Here is a 25,381-nt window from a genome sequence, read left to right as displayed (position 1 = left end):
CAACTGTAAAAACACAGCCAACAACAAACAAATGACACAGGCTGCTCTCCTGTAGGTGGCGCTACTCACTTGGTCTCATGACCGATGTTGAACTGTCCTAAACGTTTTCCTCGATTTCATCAGGTTTTGGTTTTTGACACGGAAATGGTTCATTATAAATCACGCTAGCAAATCAAAGTGAACGGACTAACAGGGAAAAACAAAACAGATCGTATTGCTGCACTGCATCAACCTCAGTGGACACTGGGGGGCGCTATAGGACCTGACCAGCCAGGGAATGTGAAAAACTGAGGCTGAAAACAGGATTTTGAAATTAAAATGTCATTCTTTTTTCCTCCTGGTGCCGCTGACGATGCTCCGTGCAAACACTCGTTTTATAAACTACATGTCCTTTATTTAGTGTTGAATTAGTTTCAAATTAAATAGTGCAGCCAAATGGTTTCACTTTTTCCTCCCATGTGTCTTGGTTAAAAAGACGTTTTTCTGTTGGTTCAAACTCGGTCATAGTGGAATTGTTTTTAGAACAAAGGTGAGCCTGTTGCAGGCCGACGACAGGAAACATGGATTTTATTCTCCACATGCAGTACAGGGACACTGTGGTCCTTTTGTCTGTGACTGTGAACTCTCTGCGTTTTGCTTTGACCCTGGAGACGATGTTGTTGAGTGAAGAAGATGGAGGTTTGTTTTTCTTTGTTCTCTCTGTGCATTCAGACATCACCTTTACAGCCCTCAGCCTGTGTTCTGCAGAAATGTGTCCTTCACTGCCCCCTACAGGCCCTCTGAAGGATGACACTGCAGGCATGAAGCACTTTCTTTGTTCCAGCTGTTGCATGAAGAGAAAGAAACTTTACAAATTCAGCCATAAAAGTCTTTTGTCACAAACACGCACACCGACCCTCCATCTGTCACCTTTTTAATATTGCTCTTTGTGCCTCAGGTTTCAATTATTTTTCATGATTAAAAAAAAGCACACCCGAAGAGCTCCCTGAAGAACTCCACAGAAGGAAAAACCAGACTGTAATCTGGAATAATTACATGAGTTTGTTGAGGAGCTGAATTAGTGGGAATTCATTTTACAGCAGGCAATCAGGTCCTGTTGGATCTAACAGCAGCCTTCGATACAGTGGACCATCAGATCCTCTTGTCTCGCCTGGAAAACTGGGTGGGCATTAAGGGTGTTGTTTTAGATTGGTTTAGATCCTACCTTTCAGAGAGACGTTTTTTGTCTGTATTGGAGCTGCTGAATCTTGTGCAGCACCCCTTGCATGTGGGGTGCCTCAAGGCTCCATACTTGGTCCGCTTCTTTTTTCTTTGTATTTATTCCCAGTGGGATCAATTTTTAGGAGACATGATATCTCTTTTCATTTTTATGCTGATGACTGTCAAATTTATCTGCCACTGAAGCAGCAAAATGCATACTCTGCAAACCATCTCTTAGAGTGCATTGGTGAGATTAAGGCATGGTTATCCATAAATTTTCTACACCTGAATGATAAAAAGACTGAGGTGTTGCTGTTTGGACCTAGTGACACTTCCAAAATCAATGTGGATCTGGGTCCCATGAGTCAGTATCTGACACAGACAGCAATAAACCTGGGTGTAAAGTTGGACAGTGATCTTAAATTCGATGCTCAGATTAGGTCAGTGGTCAAGTCTAGTTTCTGTCAACTTAGGCAACTGGCCAAGGTGAAACGATTTCTTTCACGACATCATTTTGAGATTTTAATCCATGCTTTTATCACTAATCGCCTGGACTATTGCAATGCACTTTATATTGGGCTGAATCAGACTCTGCTTACTCGCCTACAGATGGTGCAGAATGCTGCTGCTCGACTTTTGGCTGGTGTTAGAAGGTGCGAGCACATTACACCGGTTTTGGCCTCACTTCATTGGCTCCCAGTTCGTTTTAGAATTGATTTTAAAATTCTTTTATTTGTTTTTAAATGTCTTCATGGCTTTGCCCCACTATATCTGTCTGACCTGCTCCATTTATATGCCCCTTCACGCTCACTCAGGTCAGCTGATTTGTCACTGTTGGTTATCCCAAGGTCAAAGAGGAAGCGTAGAGGTGACCGAGCTTTTTCAGTCGTTGCCCCGAGACTGTGGAATGATCTTCCTTTGCACATTAGTCAGGCTGATTCTCTCTCTGCTTTTAAATCGTCTCTTAAAGCACATTTTTTCTCTTTGGCTTTTAACACAGCTTGACACTGTTTTGTGTGTGTGTGTGTGTGTGTGTGTGTTTTTGCTTTTAACTGTAACTTTTTATTTATTAAATTATTTTAACTTGCCTGTTTTTGTTGTGTACAGCGCTTTGGTTGTTGGTGCATTTTAAAGTGCTTTATAAATAAATTGAGATTGAGAATCAAACGGGAGGCTCATGTTCCTGCAGAGAGACACAACATTAATATTGTGGTTACCCAACAACTATTTAAATGCAGAGGTTTGGTGCTGCGGCGGCGTCTCGTGCAGAGAACGCAGCACCACTCCCACTGTGTGTGTCCTTATCTGAGCTTTTCTGTGCTCTGTTTACAAATCCAAGATGGCTGCATATTCATGTTTAATGCTGAGATTTCCATGTGCACGATTTGTGTAAGTGCCAATGTGTGAAAGCATTACTCCTCCCCATGTTTATAAAGCAGCAGCCCCACATTAATGATGCATTCAAGATGAGGGACAGAAGTGACTCAAAAAACTCCTCCAAAATAGGAACATGGTCGGACTAGAACCAACAAACATCTGGGTTTTCCCTCACCAAGAGCTGTCAGACCTCTTAAAAGGCTCCAACTGTTGTTCCTTCTGCTCTAGACATAGGAAGGAGGGTTGGGGAGGAGTGGCTGAGAAGGGGAGTGTCAATGAATTGCTGGAGCTAATGTGACATCTAGTGGCAGAAAAATTATTTATAACAATTTTAAGTCTGAATGTACTATATCATGAATGTACCAAGGGATTCCAAGGAACAGGAACGTAACCACTGTGGTGCTTTTTGTTGGAGATTCCATCATTTATCTTCCTCAACATGATCTACAAAACAATAATTACAATTAATTAAATGTAATTAATTAAATTTAAGGTTCTGATGTTAAGTAAACGTTGTTTTGTGTCATAGCTGTAATTTATTTTCCGTGAAGTAAGAACACTGTATGAATGTGTGATGATTCTGTTATTTTTTGTCACAGTTAGTTTGAGTGACTCCTCTGAGTAAATTAAATATTGTTTGGACGCACGGGATGACAGTGCCAATATGACCGTCCCGATACGGTTATTACTCCATCACTGTCTGCGTTGCTGCCAACTGACCATCACGTCAGATTTATCTTTGATGGGAATACGGCGTCCTCGTCACTGTTCTCTCCATTGAGCACCAACTGACACTAAAGGAATAAAAGTAGCATTGCCTGCACACACCACCCCCCTCCCAAGTTTGTGCAAGTGTCAGGATCAAAAAATTGAAGAATATTTCAACAGAAACATGGAATTCTGTGTGACAGTGTGAATTATTTTCTCGTAGTACTTCCAGCCGCCTACAGGATAAATTCTAAATTCATGCCCACAATATTGAAAATAGATTCCTGCAGGTAAAACGTAAAGTAAATTAGAACATTAATCATCACTCCACATCTCCAAAAACCCAGAGGTAACAGAATGTACAACGAGGTAATGACAGAAAACACATCTTCCCTTCATGTGATTTATTTCGACTGCAGCTAACGACTCTGAAATATAAAACTCACACAGTGAATCCAAAGGACACATGGACTCATCTTCATCTAGTTTGAAAGAAATAAATGGATTGGGGAAAAAGAACTGGCACAGTTGGAGAGATGAAGGAAATAGATGAGTAAAAGATCTGGCAACTTGTTGCTGTGACGCCACTCTGAACTTCACACGGTTGTATACGCTTCTTTTATTTCTGTTTAGCACTCTTCTGGTTATTAATTGTATCTACTCTGAACGTTATTTAACAACAGTCCTGTTGTGAATCGCTAGCAGTTAGCATTCGCTGGCGGTTAGCATTCGCTAGCGGTTAGCTTTCGCTAGCTAGGTCGACCCCTCCCCTCTCTGTTGTTACTTTTTATAGCTGTTTCTTTTCTACCTGTTTAATACTTCTGTTCGTTTTTCAGTTGAACTGCTGTGAATTTTAAGTAATTTTTACTCCTGTGTAAAATCTTAGGAGCGGCTAGCATTTTCACTAGCGGTTAGCTTGCACTATATATTTCTGACCCTTATCATTTTTTTCATTTCATTTTTTACACTCGTTAGTTAACTGTTTAGTGTATTTTATAGCTGCTGCTTTTTTCCTGTTTAATACTTGTTAGTTTTTCAGTGTAACTGCTGTGAATTTTAATTCATTTATCTGCGTCTGTGTGAGCCTTAGCAGTGGTTAGCTTATCCATTATTGGTTAGCTCGTGTTTGCTTGGCTACATTTTTTAATTTCTTAGTGCACAAAGTACACTACTTATTATACTTTACACCCTCCGTAAATCCTGCGTGATGTTGGAAGATAGGGTGGCTCTCTTAGAGAGCCGTGTCCGTAAATTAGAGCAGCTTCTTAGCGCAGTGGAGTTAGATGTTACGGGCACTCCAGATGAGGTTAGTGTTGGGTCGGCTAGCGAGCCCATTAGCATCATCTTAGAAACGCCGGCTGTGGAGGACGGCTTTCGGACTGTGGCTAGGCGGAGGAAGCCCTGTAGGGCTTGGTGCCCGGTTGTGGCACCCCGATCAGACTCGCCAGTGTGAACTGTGAATCGGTTCTCCCCTTTGATTTGCCAGATGTGAATTCTCTGAGCCCACGAGTGACTTCCACTTGTTGGGAAAGTGTAGGTACACGGACCCACAACAGGGGGCGCAAATGAACGGACAATGGAGGAAGTCAAATACAACACTTTACTGTTGTGAAAGGGCACAACAAACACAACAGATTACAACAATAGACAAAAGGTCAAATCACAAAAGGTGTCGTGTGGGCAGGCTTGAAGATAGAAGACGTCTGTCCAAAGTAGAACCGGAACCACACGATTTCCTCCGCCACCAGACCCCGGGAATACTGGAGCCGCCAAGTCCCGAACTCCCAGGTGGCCACTGCCTCCGCGTGTCGGATCTGGTACTGCTGGCGAGGAACAAAAAAACTCATCCAGGCCCTCAGCAAGGCAGAACGGGCGGCACGCCACACCCGACGGCACTTCCGTAGGTGGGCCTGGACCGAGGGCACACCGACCTCTCCCTCAACCACCGGAAACAGAGGAGGTTGGTACCCCAGACATACCTCGAAAGGGGAGAGGCCGGTGGCTGACGACACCTGGCTGTTATGGGCATACTCGATCCAGGCCAGATGGGTACTCCAGGCCACCGGGTGCGCGGCTGTCACGCAACGCAGGGCCTGCTCCATCTCCTGATTGGCCCGTTCTGCTTGCCCGTTGGTCTGGGGATGATACCCGGATGAGAGACTCACCGTGGCCCCCAGTTCCCGGCAGAAGCTCCTCCAGACGTGCGAGGAGAACTGGGGACCGCGATCGGAGACGATGTCTGTTGGGATCCCATGCAGCCGGACGACGTGGTGGACCAGGAGGTCCGCTGTCTCCTGGGCCGTCGGGAGCTTCGGGAGGGCCACGAAGTGGGCCGCCTTGGAGAATCGGTCCACTATCGTGAGGATGGTGGTGTTGCCCTGGGACAGCGGGAGGCCCGTGACAAAATCCAGGCCGATGTGGGACCAGGGGCGATGGGGCACGGGCAGCGGCTGGAGCAGTCCCGAAGCCCTGCGATGGTCAGCCTTGCCCCTGGCGCAGGTGGTGCAGGCCTGGATATAATCCCGGACGTCGGCCTCTAGGGACGCCCACCAGAAGCGCTGCCGGACAACTGCCACGGTTCTTCGCACCCCTGGATGACAGGAGAGCTTAGAGCCGTGACAGAAGTCCAGGACTGCAGCCCTAGCCTCTGGTGGGACGTAGAGTCTGTTCTTCGGCCCAGTTCCGGGGTCCGGGCTTCGTGCCAGGGCCTCCCGGACGGTTCTCTCTACGTCCCAGGTGAGGGTGGCCACGATAGTGGACTCCGGGATGATGGGTTCCGGTGGATCCGACAACTCCGTTTTGACTTCATCTTCATGTACCCGGGACAAGGCATCCGATCTCTGGTTTTTGGTCCCGGGACGGTAGGTGATCCGGAAGTCAAAACGGCCGAAGAACAGTGACCAGCGGGCTTGCCTGGGGTTCAGCCGCTTGGCGGTCCTGATATACTCCAGGTTCCGGTGGTCAGTGAAAACCGTGAATGGCACGGACGTTCCCTCCAACAGATGTCTCCACTCTTCAAGAGCCTCTTTCACCGCAAGGAGTTCTCGATTGCCGACGTCATAGTTCCGTTCGGCCGGGGTCAACCTGCGGGAAAAATAAGCACACGGGTGAAGGACCTTATCGGTCTTCCCGCTCTGGGAAAGCACAGCTCCTATCCCTGAGTCCGAGGCGTCCACTTCAACCACTAACTGGCGACTAGGATCGGGCTGCACCAGAACAGGTGCAGACGAGAAGCGCCGTTTCAACTCCTTGAACGCGGCATCGCAACGATCCGACCAGGTGAAGGGGACTTTTGGTGAGGTCAGGGCTGTCAGGGGACTACTAACCTGACTGTAGCCCTTAATGAACCTCCTGTAGAAATTAGCAAAGCCGAGGAACTGTTGCAGCTTCCTACGGCTAGTGGGTTGGGGCCAGTCTCTCACCGCCACAACCTTGGCCGGATCAGGAGCGACGGAGTTGGGGGAGATGATAAACCCCAGGAAGGACAAAGAAGTGCGGTGGAACTCGCACTTCTCGCCCTTCACAAACAGCCGGTTCTCCAACAACCGCTGCAGGACCTGACGTACATGCCGGACATGAGTCTCAGGATCCGGAGAAAAGATGAGTATATCGTCTAGATATACGAAGACGAATCGGTGCAGGAAATCCCGCAAGACATCATTAACCAAAGCTTGGAACGTCGCGGGGGCGTTTGTGAGGCCGAACGGCATGACCAGGTACTCAAAGTGACCTAAGGGGGTGTTAAATGCCGTCTTCCACTCGTCTCCCTTCCGGATCCGAACCAGGTGATACGCATTTCTAAGATCTAGCTTAGTGAATACTCGGGCTCCATGCAGGGGCGTGAACACTGAATCCAACAGGGGCAACGGGTATCGATTACGAACCGTGATTTCGTTCAGTCCCCTATAATCAATGCATGGACGAAGTCCGCCGTCTTTTTTACCCACAAAAAAGAAACCTGCACCCATCGGGGAGGTGGAATTCCGGATCAACCCGGCGGCTAAAGAGTCCCGGATGTAGATCTCCATTGATTCGCGCTCAGGTCGTGAGAGGTTGTACAGCCTGCTGGACGGGAACTCACCGCCTGGAACCAAATCAATGGCACAATCGTACGGACGGTGGGGGGGGAGGGTGAGCGCCAGATCCTTACTGAACACATCTACAAGGTCGTGGTACTCCACCGGCACCGTCCCTAGATTGGGCGGGACTCTGACCTCCACCTTAGCCTGGGAACCGGGAGGAACCGAGGAACCTAAACATACCCGATGGCAGGTCTCGCTCCACTGAACCACTACCCCGGACGGCCAATCGATCCGGGGATTGTGTTTTAACATCCAGGGGAACCCTAAAATCACACGGGAGGTAGCAGGAGTCACAAAAAACTCGATCTCCTCCCGGTGATTTCCTGACACCACCAGAGTTACAGGTGGTGTCTTATGCGTGAATGCAGGGAGTAGGGAGCCATCTAGTGCCCGCACCTGCACAGGCGAGGTAAGCGCCACCAGAGGGAGCCCTATCTCCCTGGCCCATTTGCTGTCTAGCAAATTCCCTTCAGAGCCCGTTCACCAGTGCTGGGGCCTTCAGGGTTAAATCCTCATAAAGGATTGTAACTGGGAGTCGTGTGGCAATGTGGGTGTGTCCCACGTGAATGTCTCGGCTCACCCCTAGCCCAGTTTCTAGGGGCGGGCGTTGGTGTTTAACCGCTCGGGGCAGTCTCTTACCTGATGCTCTATCGAGCCACAAACAAAACACGCTCCGCGGGCCAGCCTCCTCTGTCTATCTGGTGCCCTAAATGTGGCCCTGCTCGTGTCCATAGCTTCGTCAGCAGGGGGAGCTGTAACCACACGGAGCGCAGGGGCCGTGGAGCGTGGGGAGGGCGGAACGCGGTCGGAACCGGGAAGGGAGAGGGACGGCGCGTGCCCGGCCACGCCCTTCGTCTCGTTCCCGACGACGTTCTTCTAACCGATTGTCTAATCGTATGACAAGATCAATAAGCCCATCTAAGTCCCGCGGTTCGTCCTTAGCCACCAGGTGCTCCTTTAGAACCAATGACAGTCCATTTACAAAGGTGGCGCGGAGGGCAGTGCTATTCCAGCCGGACCTCGCAGCCGCGATGCGGAAGTCGACTGCATAGGCAGCTGCGCTCCGGCGCCCCTGTCTCATTGACAGCAGCACGGCTGAAGCGGTCTCTCCTCTATTTGGGTGATCGAACACTGTTCTGAACTCCCTCACAAACCCATCATATGTCTGAAGGAGCCGTGAATTCTGCTCCCAGAGCGCTGTAGCCCAAGCGCGTGCCTCACCGCGAAGCAGGTTTATCACATAAGCTATCTTGCTGGCATCAGTCGCGTACATGACAGGACGTTGTGCGAAGACGAGCGAACACTGCATAAGGAAGTCCGCGCACGTCTCCACACAACCTCCGTACGGCTCTGGAGGGCTTATGTATGCTTCAGGGGAAGGTGGGAGGGGTCGTTGAACGACCTGTGGAACGTCACTGTTACGCACAGGGTCGACAGGAGGGAGAGCCGCAGCAGCGCCCTGAGGGCGTGCTTCCACCTGCGCGGCGAGAGCCTCCACCCTGCGGTTAAGGAGGACGTTCTGCTCGGTCATTAAATCCAACCGAGCCGTGAAAGCGGTGAGGATCCGCTGCAACTCACCGATCATTCCTCCTGCGGACGCCTGTGCGCCCTGTTCTTCCATTGGCCGTTCAACAGCCGGTTGACGCCCCTCGGGATCCATGACGTTGGCCGAGATATCCTGTTGGGAAAGTGTAGGTACACGGACCCACAACAGGGGGCGCAAATGAACGGACAATGGAGGAAGTCAAATACAACACTTTACTGTTGTGAAAGGGCACAACAAACACAACAGATTACAACAATAGACAAAAGGTCAAATCACAAAAGGTGTCGTGTGGGCAGGCTCGAAGATAGAAGACGTCCGTCCAAAGTAGAACCGGAACCACACGATTTCCTCCGCCACCAGACCCCGGGAATACTGGAGCCGCCAAGTCCCGAACTCCCAGGTGGCCACTGCCTCCGCGTGTCGGATCTGGTACTGCTGGCGAGGAACAAAAAAACAATTAACTGTGGGCGCGTATGCACCCAGCAATTCACACGGCAGGGAAACCAACTCCACCTCTTGTTGGAAAAAGAGTCTGTTATGCGATACACAAAAAGTCACAAAAGGTTACTGTCGAATAAATCTCACAGCCAGCTGAGAACGTTACCTTCCTGGTAAAGCGATATCTCGGCAAAGAGGTGGAGATGACGTCTTGCTGATATACTGATGCTGATCAGATGAGTGGTGACAGCTGTCATAGGTGATGAGTGTCAGCTGTCACCCCGGCTACTCCTGTTAGGCGGCAGCGCCCTCTGGTGCCTGGAGCCCGTACTCCAGGCAGGGTGCCCTCTGGTGGTGGTGGGCCAGCAGTACCTCCTCTTCTGGCGGCCCACACAACACCACTCCCGTCTCCAGGCCGAAACACCGGACTTTAGTGATAGGGGATTCTATCACCCGCAAAGTCAGGTTACAGACGCCGGCTGACGTTAAATGTATTCCTGGGGCCAGAGCTCCTGACACTGCATCTCATCTTAGGGTGCTGACGCTGCAGAAGGGAAGACAGACAAAGGAACATGACATGAAATATAGTCACATAGTTATTCACATTGGCACCAATGATAATAGGATGAAGCACTCAGAGGTCACAAAAATGGACATAGAGAGGACTTGTGACCTTGCCAGAAAGATGTGTCGGCATCGATTAATAGTCTCTGGTCCCCTCCCCTCCCAGGGTACTGATGAGGCATTTAGCAGGCTGACATCATTAAATAGGTGGCTGGTGCAGTTTTGTAGACAGCAATGCTTTAGCTTTATTGATAACTGGCCTTCGTTCTGGGGCCACCGTGGCTTGCTGATGCCAGACGACCTCCACCCTACTGGGGAAGGCGCCGCCATCTTGTCTGCAAACATAGATAGAGCCCTACAGGGAGGGTAACATTAAGAATCTACACCAGGCCACGGAGCAGGTGATTAGAGACCCTGCAAGGCTTATGACAAATGTGGGTGTGGAATCCATTAGCTTAGCGGGAAATTTAGTGCAGAAAATCCACTATGGTGATAGTGCAGTTTATTTGCCAGGGAGGGAATTTCAACAAATTGAGACTGTGGCCTGCTTCCGTAGTCGTGTCCATAAAAATCATAGAGGGATATGCTTTACAGACTTAATACCCATTACTATATTGGATGATGTTGAAATTGAGGATGGCCCAGTGGTTGTTCCAGCAATAGCAAAGATTTCGTGTCTGCTACCTACAACGCGCGTGGATGTCTTAAACCCAAACCTACTTCTAGGCATCTTATATACGCTACTCTGGAACCACCCCTAAACCCAAACAGTTCAACTGTCAACCCCACTGAGGTCCCTAGACTGGGTCTCAATAACATAAGATCACTGTCTTCAAAATCATTGTTGATCATCCATCCATCCATCCATCCATCCATTTTCTTCCGCTTTATCCGGAGTCGGGTCGCGGGGGCAACAGCTCAAGCAAAGCTGCCCAGACCTCCCAATCCACACACACCTACCCCAGCTGGAGGCGGAAGCAACTCTCCACCAGCACTGTTTACGGTAAATGAGGCCTGCCCACCAGCATATACATTTAGTCACGTCCCTCGTGATGCGAAGCAAGGCGGGGGTGTTGCTCTTATTTATAAATCTAGGTTTAGCTTATCAGCTGTTGGGGGTTACAAATATCACTCATTTGAGCATGTGATTCTCCGCTCTGTTCAGGATATTACACATTGCCAAGGTCAGAAGAATAAAAATCAGTCGTATTACTTTGTCACTGTATATAGGCCTCCTGGTCCATATTCTGAATTCTTAGATGAATTTGGTGCGTTCATCTCTAACTTGTCAACTAGTGTAGATAACATTCTGATCATTGGTGACTTTAACATTCATATAAATAAGCCTTCTGATCCCCTCTGCAAATCATTTATGGAAATTGTGGATGCATTAGGATTTCGACAATGCATTCTGGATTCAACGCACATTAGTGGAAATACCCTGGATCTGGTTCTCGCACGTGGTATTGCTGTCACAAATATTGACATCATGCCTCTTACATCAGTGGTGTCTGATCACTCACTTATTAAGTTTACAGTTAAGCTGCTGTGTTTAGTGGAACAACAACCTTATATATCTTTACGGCGATGCATCAACTCCTCAACTAAGACTGAACTCGAAGCTAGACTGCCTGATGTCTTAGCTTCACATTTGACAAATACCCAGTCAGTAGACAGACTTGTGGATAGTTTAAACTCAGTGCTCAAAACTACACTCGACATGATTGCACCACCTGTGTTAAAACCGCGCTCCCCCAAATCACAGTCACCTTGGTTCAATGATTATCTGCGTGACCTCAAGCATAAAGCAAGCGGTCTAGAACAGAAATGGTGTCGTTCAAAATTAGAAGTATTTCACCTTGCGTGGCATGATGCTATCTTAGACTATAAGCATGCATTATTGGCTGATTTGATCAACAAAAACAAGCATAACTCAAAGTTCTTGTTCGACACTGTGGCAACACTTTTGCATGGACAACCACCTTTAGTTCGCTCTCCTTTTACAGCACAAGATTTCCTGGATTACTTTGGGAAGAAAATAGAAGACATCAGGTTAAACATATCCCGGCATGCCTTAATCCAGCCACTACACCCTGCTATTGATGTGGGCGCCACTACTGAGGTATTACCTAGACTTACAGAATTTGACAGTATCTCACTAGGCATGCTGACAAAACTCGTAATGTCAACAAAAAGCACAACGTGTTTATTTGATCCTGTACCAACAAAACTGTTTAAGGACCTGTGGCCCACTCTTGGGCCGACTATGCTGGAAATGATTAATCTTTCTTTAACTTCTGGATCTGTTCCTAAATGTTTCAAATCTGCAGTGATTAAACCATTACTTAAGAAACCTAATCTTTACCCTAGTGTATTGACAAACTATCGGCCGATATCAAATCTATCATTTTTCTCTAAAATTCTGGAAAAAGTGGTGTCACGGCAGCTCGTAGACTATCTTACTGAGAATAATCTCTTTGAGCCACTGCAGTCTGATTTTAGAAAATATCATTCCACAGAGACTAAAGTGGTGAATGATCTTCTGCTTACAATGGACTTGGACACCACTACGGTTCTGTTGCTGTTAGATCTCAGTGCTGCATTTGATACAGTGGATCATCATATTCTACTTGATAGGCTGGAAAATCATTTTGGGATTACTGGGAGTGCCCTTGCATGGCTGACGTCATACTTGACCAGTCGTTCTCACTGTGTTTTGTACAGTAACACTACCTCTAACCTTAGTGACATGAAATTTGGGGTTCCACAGGGGTCTGTCTTAGGCCCCCTGCTTTTCTCCCTTTATATAGCACCCCTTTAGCACATATTGCAGCGTTTTGGGATTACCTTTCACTGCTGTGCAGATGATACTCAGATATGCATGCCAATAACTGCTGGTAATCTCATTCACATAAAATCCTTAGAAGATTGCCTTGCAGCAGTGAGAAGTTGGATGTCTAGAAACTTCCTACTTTTAAACTGTGATAAGACTGAAATGATGGTTCTTGGTCCAGTGAGACATTGGCATCAATTTGACCAGTTAACACTCAGCCTCGGCTCGTGTGTCATACATCACACTGACAAAGTGAGGAACCTTGGGGTAATTTTGATCCTTCGTTGTCCTTTGGCCTCCACATTAGAAATATTACTAGGACTGCTTTCTTCCACCTGCGAAATATAGCGAAGATTCGTCCCATCCTGTCTATGGCTGATGCTGAGACCCTGATCCATGCATTTATCTCTTCTAGATTGGACTACTGCAATGTTCTATTTTCTGGTTTACCGCAGTCTAGCATTAGGGGTCTCCAATTGGTTCAAAATGCTGCAGCCAGACTTTCGACATGAAGCAGAAAGTTCGACCACATTACACCCATTTTGGCGTCTCTTCACTGGCTTCCTGTCCCAGTGAGATCAGATTGTAAGGTTCTGCTACTAACCTATAAAATTATTCATGGACTGGCACCCTCCTACCTAGCTGACCTAATTAAACCTTACGTACCTGTTATGTGTCGGACGCAGCCCGGAGAACCGACCAGCGTTTGAAGGACCCAGTATGAAATAAGCAGAGCACGGTACAAAGGATAACAGAGTTTAATAAACATAACAGTGATGTGATAAATATAAAAGTGCGCGGTCTGGCGTGGTGGATTGCGGTGCGCTCCCAGCAGCGCTAACGGTCCGGAGCCAGAACCAGTTCGGACCCAAGGACCCCACCGACACCCCCCAGGTGGCCGCGACAAACCGAGTCTGTGAATGAAGAAATCATCATGTGAGTCCACACTCAACACACAGAGAGACCGCTCAAAGGTGTACAAACAGCAAACACTTCCTGGCTTAATTACTAATCAGCTTCCCACCCTGCAGGCATGGAACATCCTGTTCACAAACTCACTGCAGTGGAAGCTGATTAAAATGACTAACATAACAGCTCAATATAATAAGGTGTGAGGGACACCACATTTACTGACTGTACAAATGTTAGTCACAAAACCTAATGTACCTCAGGAAGTGTGCTGACGAGCGTGAGACCTCACCCTCTCCTCTTTCACAGACCATGCATCAAACCTGGACGTTCTCTGCATCCACTGATGATGAGATGCCTCTCGAGACGACGATCTCACCCGTCTGGTCACAAGGTCGAGTCTCTGGCAAACACACACTGTGCACTCCAGACTTAAATGCCACCATGTTCCAATCCGTGTAGATGCACCACAGCTGTGAGTCCTGACGAGCTGCACGTGATCAGCCTCAGGTGATCAGGGTGAGGTCCTGATAAACTCAGCTACACAGCCACTCAGTCCCAAATGCGCACCACCTAGAAGGAAAACCAAAAGACAGAAACAGAAGACAAACAAAAGCCAGCCACAACAGTACCGGCCCGGGTTTTACATTCTCAGGGTGCAGGACTACTTTGTGTCCTTACGGTGAATAAGAAGTCTGCGGGTCACAGAGCTTTCTCTTATCATGCCCCTGTTCTGTGGACTGATCTCCTGCGTCAATAAAACAGTCAGATTCTGTGGAGACTTTCAAGTCCAGACTTAAGACGCACTTATTTTCCCTTTCATATGGCTAGCATACTGGTACAGTTTTTTTTTTAATGCTTTTTACTCTTTTAATTCATGTTATTAGTAATTGGAGCGTGCCGCGGCCTCAACTTTACCTAAATTCTGGGTCTTTTAGTGAAGTTTAGGACTAGTGGCCGGCGATCACCTTAGTATTTCTCTGTTTTTCCTGTTGTTTAATGCTGACAAATTATACTGTATTTCTTGTCTTTCTGATGCCTGATTCTGTTTTTCTCTCTGTTTAAGGTGCAGCTCCATCCAGAGATGGGAGCTGTGTTGGTGTTGGCGATCCTCCTGTCCTGTGCTCCAATAGCATTTCTTATGTATTCGTCCATGAATTGTTCTGTGAATTGTTCTGTAATTTATGTTTTGTAGCATGGCCCAAGCAGAGGGTCACCCCTTTGAGTCTGGTCTGCTTGAGGTTTCTTCCTCAGAGGGAGTTTTTCCTTACCACTGTTGCTCTGGGGGTTGGTAAGGTTAGACCTTACCTGTGTGAAGCTCTTTGAGGCAACTCTGTTGTGATTTGGCATTATATAAATGAAAATAAATTGAAAATTGAATTGAAATTGAATTTTGAATTAAAAGGAGATGCAGCGTAAGAAAGAAGATGTGAAAATGGTGCACAGCAGGCTGTAGGTGAAGTCGAACACTCAGGAAGGAGAAAAAGACTAGAATTGGCCGGTCACGAGGTTCCCTGACAGAGGTCATTGAGGATGCCAATGCCTTTGCAGGATATTGAATTTTCCAAGTCTTTTGGTTCCTGGTGCTTGCTGTGATCTGTAGTGAGAATATGGTGAAGCTGGAGGTGGAGATATGCTCTGGAGACAAGGGGAATGAAAGCCAGTAGCAGAAAGTATCAGCATGAGGGAGGACGGTGGAATGGTAAAGTTTCAAAGAGTAAAGGTACTGGTGACAGTATCTCAGGTCTGAACTGGGAGAAAGAACTGGTGTTACTGGTGTCCACCTCACCGTGGGACTGCCATGGGTCCTGAATGGCAACCACCCAGGCAGGCGACCAATCCATCCCCATGTCTCCAAAGTAACTATTTGCTGTAGCCAGATGATACTTGGTCATCCCCTTGGTTTTTTCCAGTTACTGAGGTCCTCAACACTGTGGCACCAACCTGCCTCATGTGGCCAGAGAAACACAAGCACCACATGACTAAGATGTTCCAGCTGTCATTCGCTTGTGATGCAAGTCTTCCTTTGTGTCTCATTCACCCAAGTAACCGTTCCAGTAGTACCCAAGGATCATCCAAAGGGACCTAATATGACAGTCAGTCAGCTGTTGCCTTAGGAACCTGGTTAGCATCCAAGTAAGAAAGGAAGCACCAGGACCCTAAAGACTTGTACCTTCGTTCACCAAACACCTCTGGACTAAAGGGCCTGCTGGATTTAACAGATAACACGTCACATCTGGAACTTCATGTCTTAATGTGAGTCTGTTCGCTGTCTTATTTGAAGTTTATATCATTTAGGGACCTGAAGAGATGCTGTTGGGAATTTTGTGGTTTCCCAGACTCGTTTTAACCACTGAGCTCTTTGTTTGCCTCCTTTCCTTTGTCCTGCTTCCTTCCTCTTTTTTCTTCATTTCCAAACAAACCATCCTCTCAGTTCTTTCTCCCCTCCTCTCACACTGTCTCCCGGCTCTTCTCTGGGATTGATGGGCTTACGGGAGTCTGTCATGCAGAAAATAACGTGAACATTGGCTCCACGCCATCGGACGTGGAATCCAGCCTGTTTGTGGCGCCGGTAATGCGCCTCCTCTTCCACCACGCTTCACCTGGGGAGACATCAGGCAGTGAGGGCAGAGAGGAGGAGGCCGCCACGGTCATCCATCACAAACCAATCCCAGCGCCATCACGTCACTCTTTGTTCTGCTGAATAAAGTATTCCTCTGCATCATTCCATCAGAACTGCAAAGCGTGTCGCAGCGCCACAATGAGCCCCCGCGGCTCATCAGAGGTTAACGCTGGGGATGATTGTAAATTGTTTGGTTACTTCAAGTCGTTGAGAAAGAGAGAACTCAGGTGGAAAATTTGCTCCGTTACTGAGCTCCTTTTCCTGATGGTATAACCGACACCTAAATCTTCCCGTCCATCTTCCTCCACCCGGGCTCATTTTCTTTCTCAGCGCACTTCACTCCATCTTCACGTTCACTCCATCTTCACGTTTGCTCCTCCTTTGTTCCACAAACATGACTTTTAAGATTATGAACCCTGCTAAGCTTCACCCGGTGTTAACGAGAGAGCAGGATGATAACTTCTCACCTTCGTATTGCAGTTTACGTCCCAGGAACACAGCACACACACACATCCTAAAAGGCAGCGGCACAGTATAGAACCGTGCACTGAATCTCATCTGGAAACAGGCAGCTCTCCAAAACCCAGCAAACTGTGTAAAAAGGAGACTGGTGAGGGAAGCCACCAAGACGCAGAGACAACTCTGAAGGCATTACAGGCTTCTGTGGCTGTGACTGGAGAAACTGTGCATAGAGGAACTTCTACATCACTTGTTTTAAAACTTCATGATGAAGAACAGAGAAGGATTCTATTTTTTTATGTGAAATTTTAGTTTTCCAGAAGACACTTGAGAGCTGTTATTTGTTCCAACTGTTTATTTTATGTAACAGGCATATACAATAAAACTCGCCCAAACCGTCATTGTATAAACCGGATATTTGCGCTCACTGGACAAAAACAAAAGTCGCAGTGTTTTTGGTTGGTTTTCCATGTAATAAACACCGTATATAACAGATTTTGCATAATGGAATTTTGCTCACATCGGACAAAACAACCTGTCCGACCGTAATGTATTTCCTTTAAAAAAAACAACAAAAAAAAAAAAAACCTTGCATGTACCGGACAGATCAGTCTGGACGTGCCCAGTAACAGAGGTATGAAATGAAGTTCAGCACTGACACTCACCGATTTGAGGAAACTGTATGTCTGTGATTAAAAGCCCGGTCGTTTAGTTTTTCAAACTGTGCTCAGACGGGGGACCTAAATGAGGCAGGACGTAATTCAAGGCCGGGGATTATTAACAGAATACTGCTTGCTGCCTGAACTGGAATATGGTGTTAAGTTTCACACATATCCCTGGGTGTGATGAACCAAAGTGCTTAGATCAGATCCCTCTGCAGGGCTGTGAACCCTCCACGTGACGTGCACCTGCTAAATCTGAGACCACAAAGGGCAGTGATTTCTCACTTTTCTGTTTTCTTCCTCTCCAGTCATATTTTCTTTTTTTTTTTTCTCCCACGTGCGCACGCTGATTTCATTTCGATCACGGATCAAATACATTTGGCAGAAAAGTCCGCAAATATGACCAACTTTACAACACAGAATCTGACAAAGATGCTCAAATGACCCACAATTCATGGAGGAAAATGCACGTAATATTGGTTTGGAGGTTGATGATTGTATAAAGAAGCTCATTGAGGGACAAATTAAACCACAAAACAGCACTGTTCCCGCTGTAAATTACAGAAAGACGCGATTGAGAACTTTAAAAGGGTCACGCACATGTCGATGTTGCATGGCCGCAGATTTACAGAGCTGGAGAAGCATAAATCAGGCTTTAGGATTTTAAGGTTCCACTTTGCAGCAGACCGAGAAAAAAAGAGTGACTTGATCAAATGTAAACTTTTTAATGCACATAAGGAAATCATTTCTTTTTTTTCAGATGAAGCTTGGAACAGACCAGATACGCTGCAGTCATCCATTCACTCTTCTTTTCTTCAGTTCTTTACTGCCTGTTCTCATCCCCCCTCCTTCCTGCTCCCTTTATGTCCGAGTCTAATATCCGGTCCTCGCCGGCTGATTTATGAACCACGTTCGTCCTCTGGTCTCATGGATTAATGTGAATTAATGTCTGATAAGTTAAAGATCAGGACACACAGACGCCTTCACGCCGTTACCAGTTTCTGTACCGCCGCTGGCGTGAAGCGTCACGTGAAGGAAATGATGACTTTGTGATGATTATGAGCACTAATGTCGCGTGGAAATAATCAGGAGGTTCTGTGGAAGCAGTGAGTGCATGAACAAAAGACACTAATGGACATCAGAGGGAAGCGATTCATCAGCAGAAAACGTGGGCTGCAGCAGAGAGAGGTCAGAGGTCAGGGCGTGTGCAGGCATGCATCACCAGCATCACAGGAGTCCAACGCCACCCAACGGCTCTGAGTCCGTTTGTGTGACATCATCACCGTCAGGTGCTATGTTTTATCTTCGTCTTCTCATCGCATGATGTCAAAGTGGAAAAAAAAACCTTTTAACGAGCAGGAGGATGAATATTCATATGAACGGGTGAAGCTGGATTCTGAGCGTTTTGAACAAGTGCCAGGATCATTAAATGTGCTCTTACGTACATTGACTTTAAAATCAAGTTAAAGTGCAACTGTGCGTGGACGCCTCTGCAGCGCGTTTGTGTGCAGATAGTTACAGGTTTAGCGGCTAACAAAGTCTGACGGGTGCTTCTCTCAGCCAGATGAAGCTCTGCGGGCTTAATGGCAGCGTGCTGCGGCTGTCAGATCTCACAGGAAGAGAATTACTGTAAATTCAGTAAAAAACAAGAATTTTGACCCACGCGGGATAAAACAACAACACGATGTGAAGAACTTTCTGTGCTGATGCCCTCGATGATGTTGGAGGAGGGGCTTCTCTAACCCAAAATGATCAACGTCAGCATCATGGAGCTGAAAGAAACGCAGGTGACTTTTAAATCTGATCAAGTGCCAAAAAGAAAATCAAAGATAAAATTGGAGCAGACAGGAAGCAGCGTGAAGCGTCGTGTCGGGAAGAACGCTGAACAATCTGGACAGTTGAGAAAACGTGCAGCGCGCTGCACGGCTCACTGCTGATATGAACATGCCTCACAGTTAAACCAATTTTATTTTGTTTGCCAAAATGAGTCCGTGGTGAGAAAAATGTTTCATTGTCACTTTATGTGTATTTTTCCTATTTGGTAGTAGAGAATTCCACGTTCCCAGTTTCCTCTGAATGCAGCATAAACGTGAATTCTTACACGTGCACTTCCTCCTTAGTGTCATCTGTGATGCTACATTCTGTCACACACATGAAGTCAATAATTCCAAGTCAGTATTTCCGACATCAGATCTAAATGTGTTCTAGTGCATCTGTGTGGGAAAACGTGGATGTTTGTATGTATAACGACATCAAACGCCTTTCTGCCGTATTTTCATCCGCCATCTTGGGAAGGGGATTGTCACCGTCGTACTGACATAAACACCAAGATCCACAACTCAAATACTGACCAGACAGAAGTCAAGGCCTTCAGAGTAATAACGGGTTCGGAACTCCATGATGTGAACGTAATGGTGAGGATGCATTTTCAGAGATGGCACTAGAGGTCAGATTCCCTTTTCTGCAGAGCTATGTGAATATTTTGGATGGGAAACAGAGGTTAGCTTATTCCAGTGTAATTTACTGTCATCTACAGACGGGCCAGAATTCATTCACTCATGTTCAGTGTCCAGGTCACAGTGCCAGCAGACCAAGCAGCTCAATCCACACTTCCCTATCTGGACCACGTTCTCTAACTCTTCCTGAGGAATCCCATGGCGTTCCCAAACCAGATGGGAAATAGAATCCCTTCAGCATTGGATGTGCCTGGAAGAGACCACCAGGGGGCAGCCTCACCAGATACTTGAACCACCTAATCTGCGGGAATCCCACACTTTGTTTTCTGGCAAATGCTGATGCAGATTCACGCTGACGTCCAATCATGAGGTGCAGTTCAACTTTCTGAAATAACCAATGTCAATGTCATGATGTGTGGGGGTTGTGGGTAATCTGTGTGCTTTACTTTGCAGTTATACAAAAGATGCAAAAATAAATATACATAAACTTTAGGAGCACAAAAGAGACGGATGAGGGAAGCCATCAAGGCACTCATGACAACTCTGAGGTAGTTTCCAATGGGAGAGACTTGTGTGTGATTCTCCAGCCACAGTTACATATTAAAGCAGAACACAAACACTTTATTCAAAGCAAACAGAACAAATCAAAGGTTCTGTTTAGTAAAGTGAAAAGAAGCCGTGTTTAAGTCTGATATTAGCCTAGCTGCTACACAGAGCTGCTGTGCTATGATTTTATAACATTTTGTACAGCTGTGATTGAAGAGAATTTGTATGTCGCCTCTACAGTCACAGCGACGTAAGAAATCAACGCTACAGTTTGTCAGCTATCAGATAGCATGCTGAATTATTAGCCTAGCAGCTAAACATAGCTTCTGTTTTGGACAGACTTTGTCAGTAAAAATAAGATGTGTTTAGCCATTAGCCTAGCAGCTAATCACAGCAGCTATTTTTTAATCATTACGTTTTTAAAACATTTGTCATTGGAGAGTCTGTTGTTTCGCCACGTAACAGTGGGACACAAACTTTGCTAAAACAAAAAAAAGTTTGTGGACATCAAATGTAATTCTATGTTAGACAAACATGAGACTTTAGAAACCCTGTTGAATTATTAGCCTCGCAGCTAAATATAGCAGCTGTTTTACAAAATAATCATTACTCTTAAAATGTTTATCTGCGAGTGAAGAGACTTTTTTCAGTAAAAGCTGTGATTAGCCATTAGCCTAGCAGCTAATCACAGCAGCTGTTTTATCCAGATAATTATTTATTTTATGTACTATCTCAGATTGCATGTGGCACATACGTGTACTTAACGTGTCTCCAGAAAATAAGCCACAAAGCAGACGTTAGAAGCACGTGTTTGACAGGTGACGGCCTCCAGCTTTACCAATTCCCGGGTTTGGCAGCTGCATTACAATTACGATATCGTTCACCTTTTCACCGCTCAACACCCTGAAGACGTGCGTGTGGATCCACGTCACTGCTTACCTGCAGGGGTTGCTCAGGCCCCGCCTCCTCCTCACCTGTGTCCTCCCTGGCCACACCTACCTGCCCCAGGAGCAGCAGTCGTCAGATTTCTGCTCGAGCTTCCATCACCCACACAGACACAGTGTTACCGCGGCGATCGCACCATCGGGTCAGCTCACCTGGCAGCACCTGAAGCCGCTGTCACTCGGTTTTCCTGTGAGGAGACGCCGCACTGCTGCAGGTGAGACAAATCAATAAACTCTACATTTTATCTGAAAGAAGTTTTTAATCCTCTTTGAGAGAATTAAATGTAAAAAATAAACTGCACAAATGTAACATTTAAATATAATGATGAATAAATAATAAATATAATTATTTACTTTCGTTAAAAAAGGAAAAACAAAAGCTCACCTGATTTTTATTTTTTCTAGGATAACAGCCAAATAAAAATTAAATCAAGCATTTTTGTTTTACCCTTAAAGTGACATTTTCTGTAGGTATTTGATCAAGCACCTGATTCAGTTCTAAACCCCATCAGCTGCACTGTGGTTTTTACAGAAACTGACGGGATGGAATTCTTTTTTTTTTTTTTTTTTTTTTTTACAGGTTAAAATGGGCTGTTTCACATTCATTAAAGTGATGATGGTTTTGTTCAACCTGCTCATCTTTGTAAGTTTTCACTCTTCATGCTCACACACACTGAAATCTAATATATAAAGCTGGCCTAAAGAGAAATGGAGGAATATTTTGTGGACTGATGAGAGTAAAATTGTTCTTTTTGGGTCCAAGGGCCGCAGACAGTTTGTGAGACGACCCCCAAACTCTGAATTCAAGCCACAGTTCACAGTGAAGACAGTGAAGCATGGTGGTGCAAGCATCATGATATGGGCATGTTTCTCCTACTATGGTGTTGGGCCTATATATCACATACCAGGTATCATGGATCAGTTTGGATATGTCAAAATACTTGAAGAGGTCATGTTGCCTTATGCTGAAGAGGACATGCCCTTGAAATGGGTGTTTCAACAAGACAATGACCCCAAGCACACTAGTAAACCAGCAAAATCTTGGTTCCAAACCAACAAAATTAATGCCTCACAGATGTGAAGAAATCATGAAAAACTGTGGTTATACAACTAAATACTAGTTTAGTGATTCAAAGGATTGCTAAAAAAAGGAGTTTGAACATAATCGTTTTGAGTTTGTAGCGTGAACAGCAGATGCTACTATTATTGTGAACACCCCCTTTTATACTTTTTTTTTACTAATAGCCCAATTTCATATTCTTAAGAGTGTGCATATCATGAACGCTTGGTCTTGTTGGATTTGTGAGAATCTACTAAATCTACTGGTACCTTGTTTCCCATGTAACAATAAGAAATATACTCAAAACCTTGATTAATCTTTTTAGTCACATAGCACTACTATTATTCTGAACACTACTGTACATGGTTAAATTCAAGAACTAAGGATGGGCTTGTTGTCTTCGTGGGTGGTTGCCATCCAGGGCATACCAGCTGAGAGTCCGTGTGGACTCTGTCCACTCAGTCGTGACTGTTGTACTGTTTGCTGTTTTGTGTCCACAAAATCTTGCTGTGTGTGAACTGCACATGAAATGGAATCATGACCCACCTGGAGAGCTGCAGCTCGACCAAATGTTCATGCTGGATCTTAAAAACACCCAAACGTTTGGTACCTTCAGAGGCGGTGAGCTGCACCTCCGTCTTCAGCAGAACCGGGTCACCCCAGGTGGACAGCGCCGGAGATTTGGAGTGCTTCTCTCCATACACTTGACCTGGACATACACACACACCGAGACACAAACTGAATGCACGCTGCAGCTCGAGTGCAGAAACACCCACACACACGCACGATACCACGCCGTGCACAGAGGAACTGTTTGGATTGTGCATGTTACCAACAGCCCTGAAAGGCCTCACGTTTTTATCTTCAGCTCATGAGCTGAAGATAAACTCAAGGTCGAGCACAAAACCTGCCTAAACGTTTTGGCAGGTTTTGTGCTCCACCTTGAGTTTTCTCACCACATTTATTCAACAGACACAAAGCTCTATTCACACACAAAACACCTGCAGCTTTAACATCGGGTTCTCTGCACCATTTTATCAAACTGTTTCCACACACAAGTGCCTGATTAAAAATTACACTCAGGGTTTGTGGAAATCTGTTGCTCAGTCTTCAGCAGCCCCTCACAAACAGTTTTACAGTGTGTCTGTCTGTGTGTCCGTTAGACACAGAGTCCATCTGCTACAAATGCTTCCATCGATCTCAGGGACTGTTCCACAGACCATCTTTTATTAATACAAAATTTTCATCACAGCTGATGCCTGTATAAAAAAAAAAAAATGTGACACTAAAACTGTAGATGGATAGTTCAGGTACAGTACCTCCTTTCTTCACCACCAAAGTCCACATGTCCCTCCAGCTGAGGCTGAGTGAGGCCTGGCTGCCCAAACCCTTCAGCAGGTTCTTAGCTGCATCCTTCAGGTGGAGCGTCCCCTCATCCTGCACAAACACACACATTACTCTTGGCTTGCCTCTACTGGTGGTTGGCTCTCACTGCGGTATTGTATCACTTCCTGTTCCGGAGCACAGCGGTGTTTTTCTGTATCTGTTAGCTGTTTAATCTGCGCAGTTAGATTGATCTAGTTAACTAGATAACGATTTGTTTCACAGTGTAATCTTCACGTGCCTTAACTAAAGTACTCCCTCTGCTGAATCGCCTCTAAATTATTTACACATTATTCACTTTGTGTGTTTTTAGGAATCCCCTAGCTTAGCGCAGCTACTAGCTCTTAGCCGGTTTAGCATGGCGGCTTCTCCTGTCTCTCCCGCACTTTTCTGCTCTGGGTGTGAAATGTTTAGTTATTCCTCGGCCTCCTTTAGCAGTAATGGTACTTGTAATAAGTGTAGCTTATTCGTAGCTTTGGAGGCCAGGCTGGGCGAATTGGAGACTCGGCTCCGCACCGTGGAAAATCCTACAGCTAGCCAGGCCCCTGTAGTCGGTGCGGACCAAGGTAGCTTAGCCGCCGTTAGTTCCCTTCCAGCAGATCCCGAGCAGCCGGGAAAGCAGGCCGACTGGGAGACTGTGAGGAAGAAGCGTAGTTCTAAACAGAAGCCCCGTGTACACCGCCAACCCGTTCACATTTCTAACCATTTTTCCCCAGTCGGCGACACACCCACCAAGGATCAAACTCTGGTTATTGGCGGCTGTTTTGAGAAATGTGAAGTTAGCGACACCAGCAACCATAGTCAATTGTCTTCCGGGGGCCAGAGCAGGCGATATTGAAGGAAATTTGAAACTGCTGGCTAAGGCTAAGCGTAAATTTGGTAAGATTGTAATTCACGTCGGCAGTAATGACACCCGGTTACGCCAATCGGAGGTCACTAAAATTAACATTGAATCGGTGTGTAACTTTGCAAAAACAATGTCGGACTCTGTAGTTTTCTCTGGGCCCCTCCCCAATCGGACCGGGAGTGACATGTTTAGCCACATGTTCTCCTTGAATTGCTGGCTGTCTGAGTGGTGTCCAAAAAATGAGGTGGGCTTCATAGATAATTGGCAAAGCTTCTGGGGAAAACCTGGTCTTGTTAGGAGAGATGGCATCCATCCCACTTTGGATGGAGCAGCTCTCATTTCTAGAAATCTGGCCAATTTTCTTAAATCCTCCAAACCGTGACTATCCAGGGTTGGGACCAGGAAGCAGAGTTGTAGTCTTACACACCTCTCTGCAGCTTCTCTCCCCCTGCCATCCCCTCATTACCCCATCCCCTCATTACCCCATCCCCGTAGAGACGGTGCCTGCTCCCAGACCACCAATAACCAGCAAAAATCTATTTAAGCATAAAAATTCAAAAAGAAAAAAATAATATAGCACCTTCAACTGCACCACAGACTAAAACAGTTAAATGTGGTCTATTAAACATTAGGTCTCTCTCTTCTAAGTCCCTGTTAGTAAATGATATAATAATTGATCAACATATTGATTTATTCTGCCTTACAGAAACCTGGTTACAGCAGGATGAATATGTTAGTTTAAAT

General features: G+C 46.2%; 1 protein-coding gene across 1 annotated transcript in view; it reads right to left on the bottom strand.

The window, feature by feature from the left end:
* LOC117519431 (protein O-linked-mannose beta-1,2-N-acetylglucosaminyltransferase 1-like) overlaps positions 1 to 25,381 on the bottom strand; it is a 48,341-nt gene that overhangs the window by 15,854 nt on the left and 7,106 nt on the right. Inside the window, exons 4-5 of the mRNA XM_034180778.1 lie at positions 23,727 to 23,844; positions 22,954 to 23,116 (exon numbers count right to left, since the gene is read on the bottom strand). Coding sequence (XP_034036669.1) covers positions 22,954 to 23,116; positions 23,727 to 23,844 — 281 coding nt within the window. The remainder of the gene's footprint in view (positions 1 to 22,953; positions 23,117 to 23,726; positions 23,845 to 25,381) is intronic.

Source organism: Thalassophryne amazonica, chromosome 10 (assembly GCF_902500255.1).
Source record: "Thalassophryne amazonica chromosome 10, fThaAma1.1, whole genome shotgun sequence".
NCBI lineage: Eukaryota > Metazoa > Chordata > Actinopteri > Batrachoidiformes > Batrachoididae > Thalassophryne > Thalassophryne amazonica.
This window is presented reverse-complemented; position numbering and strand designations above follow the sequence as displayed.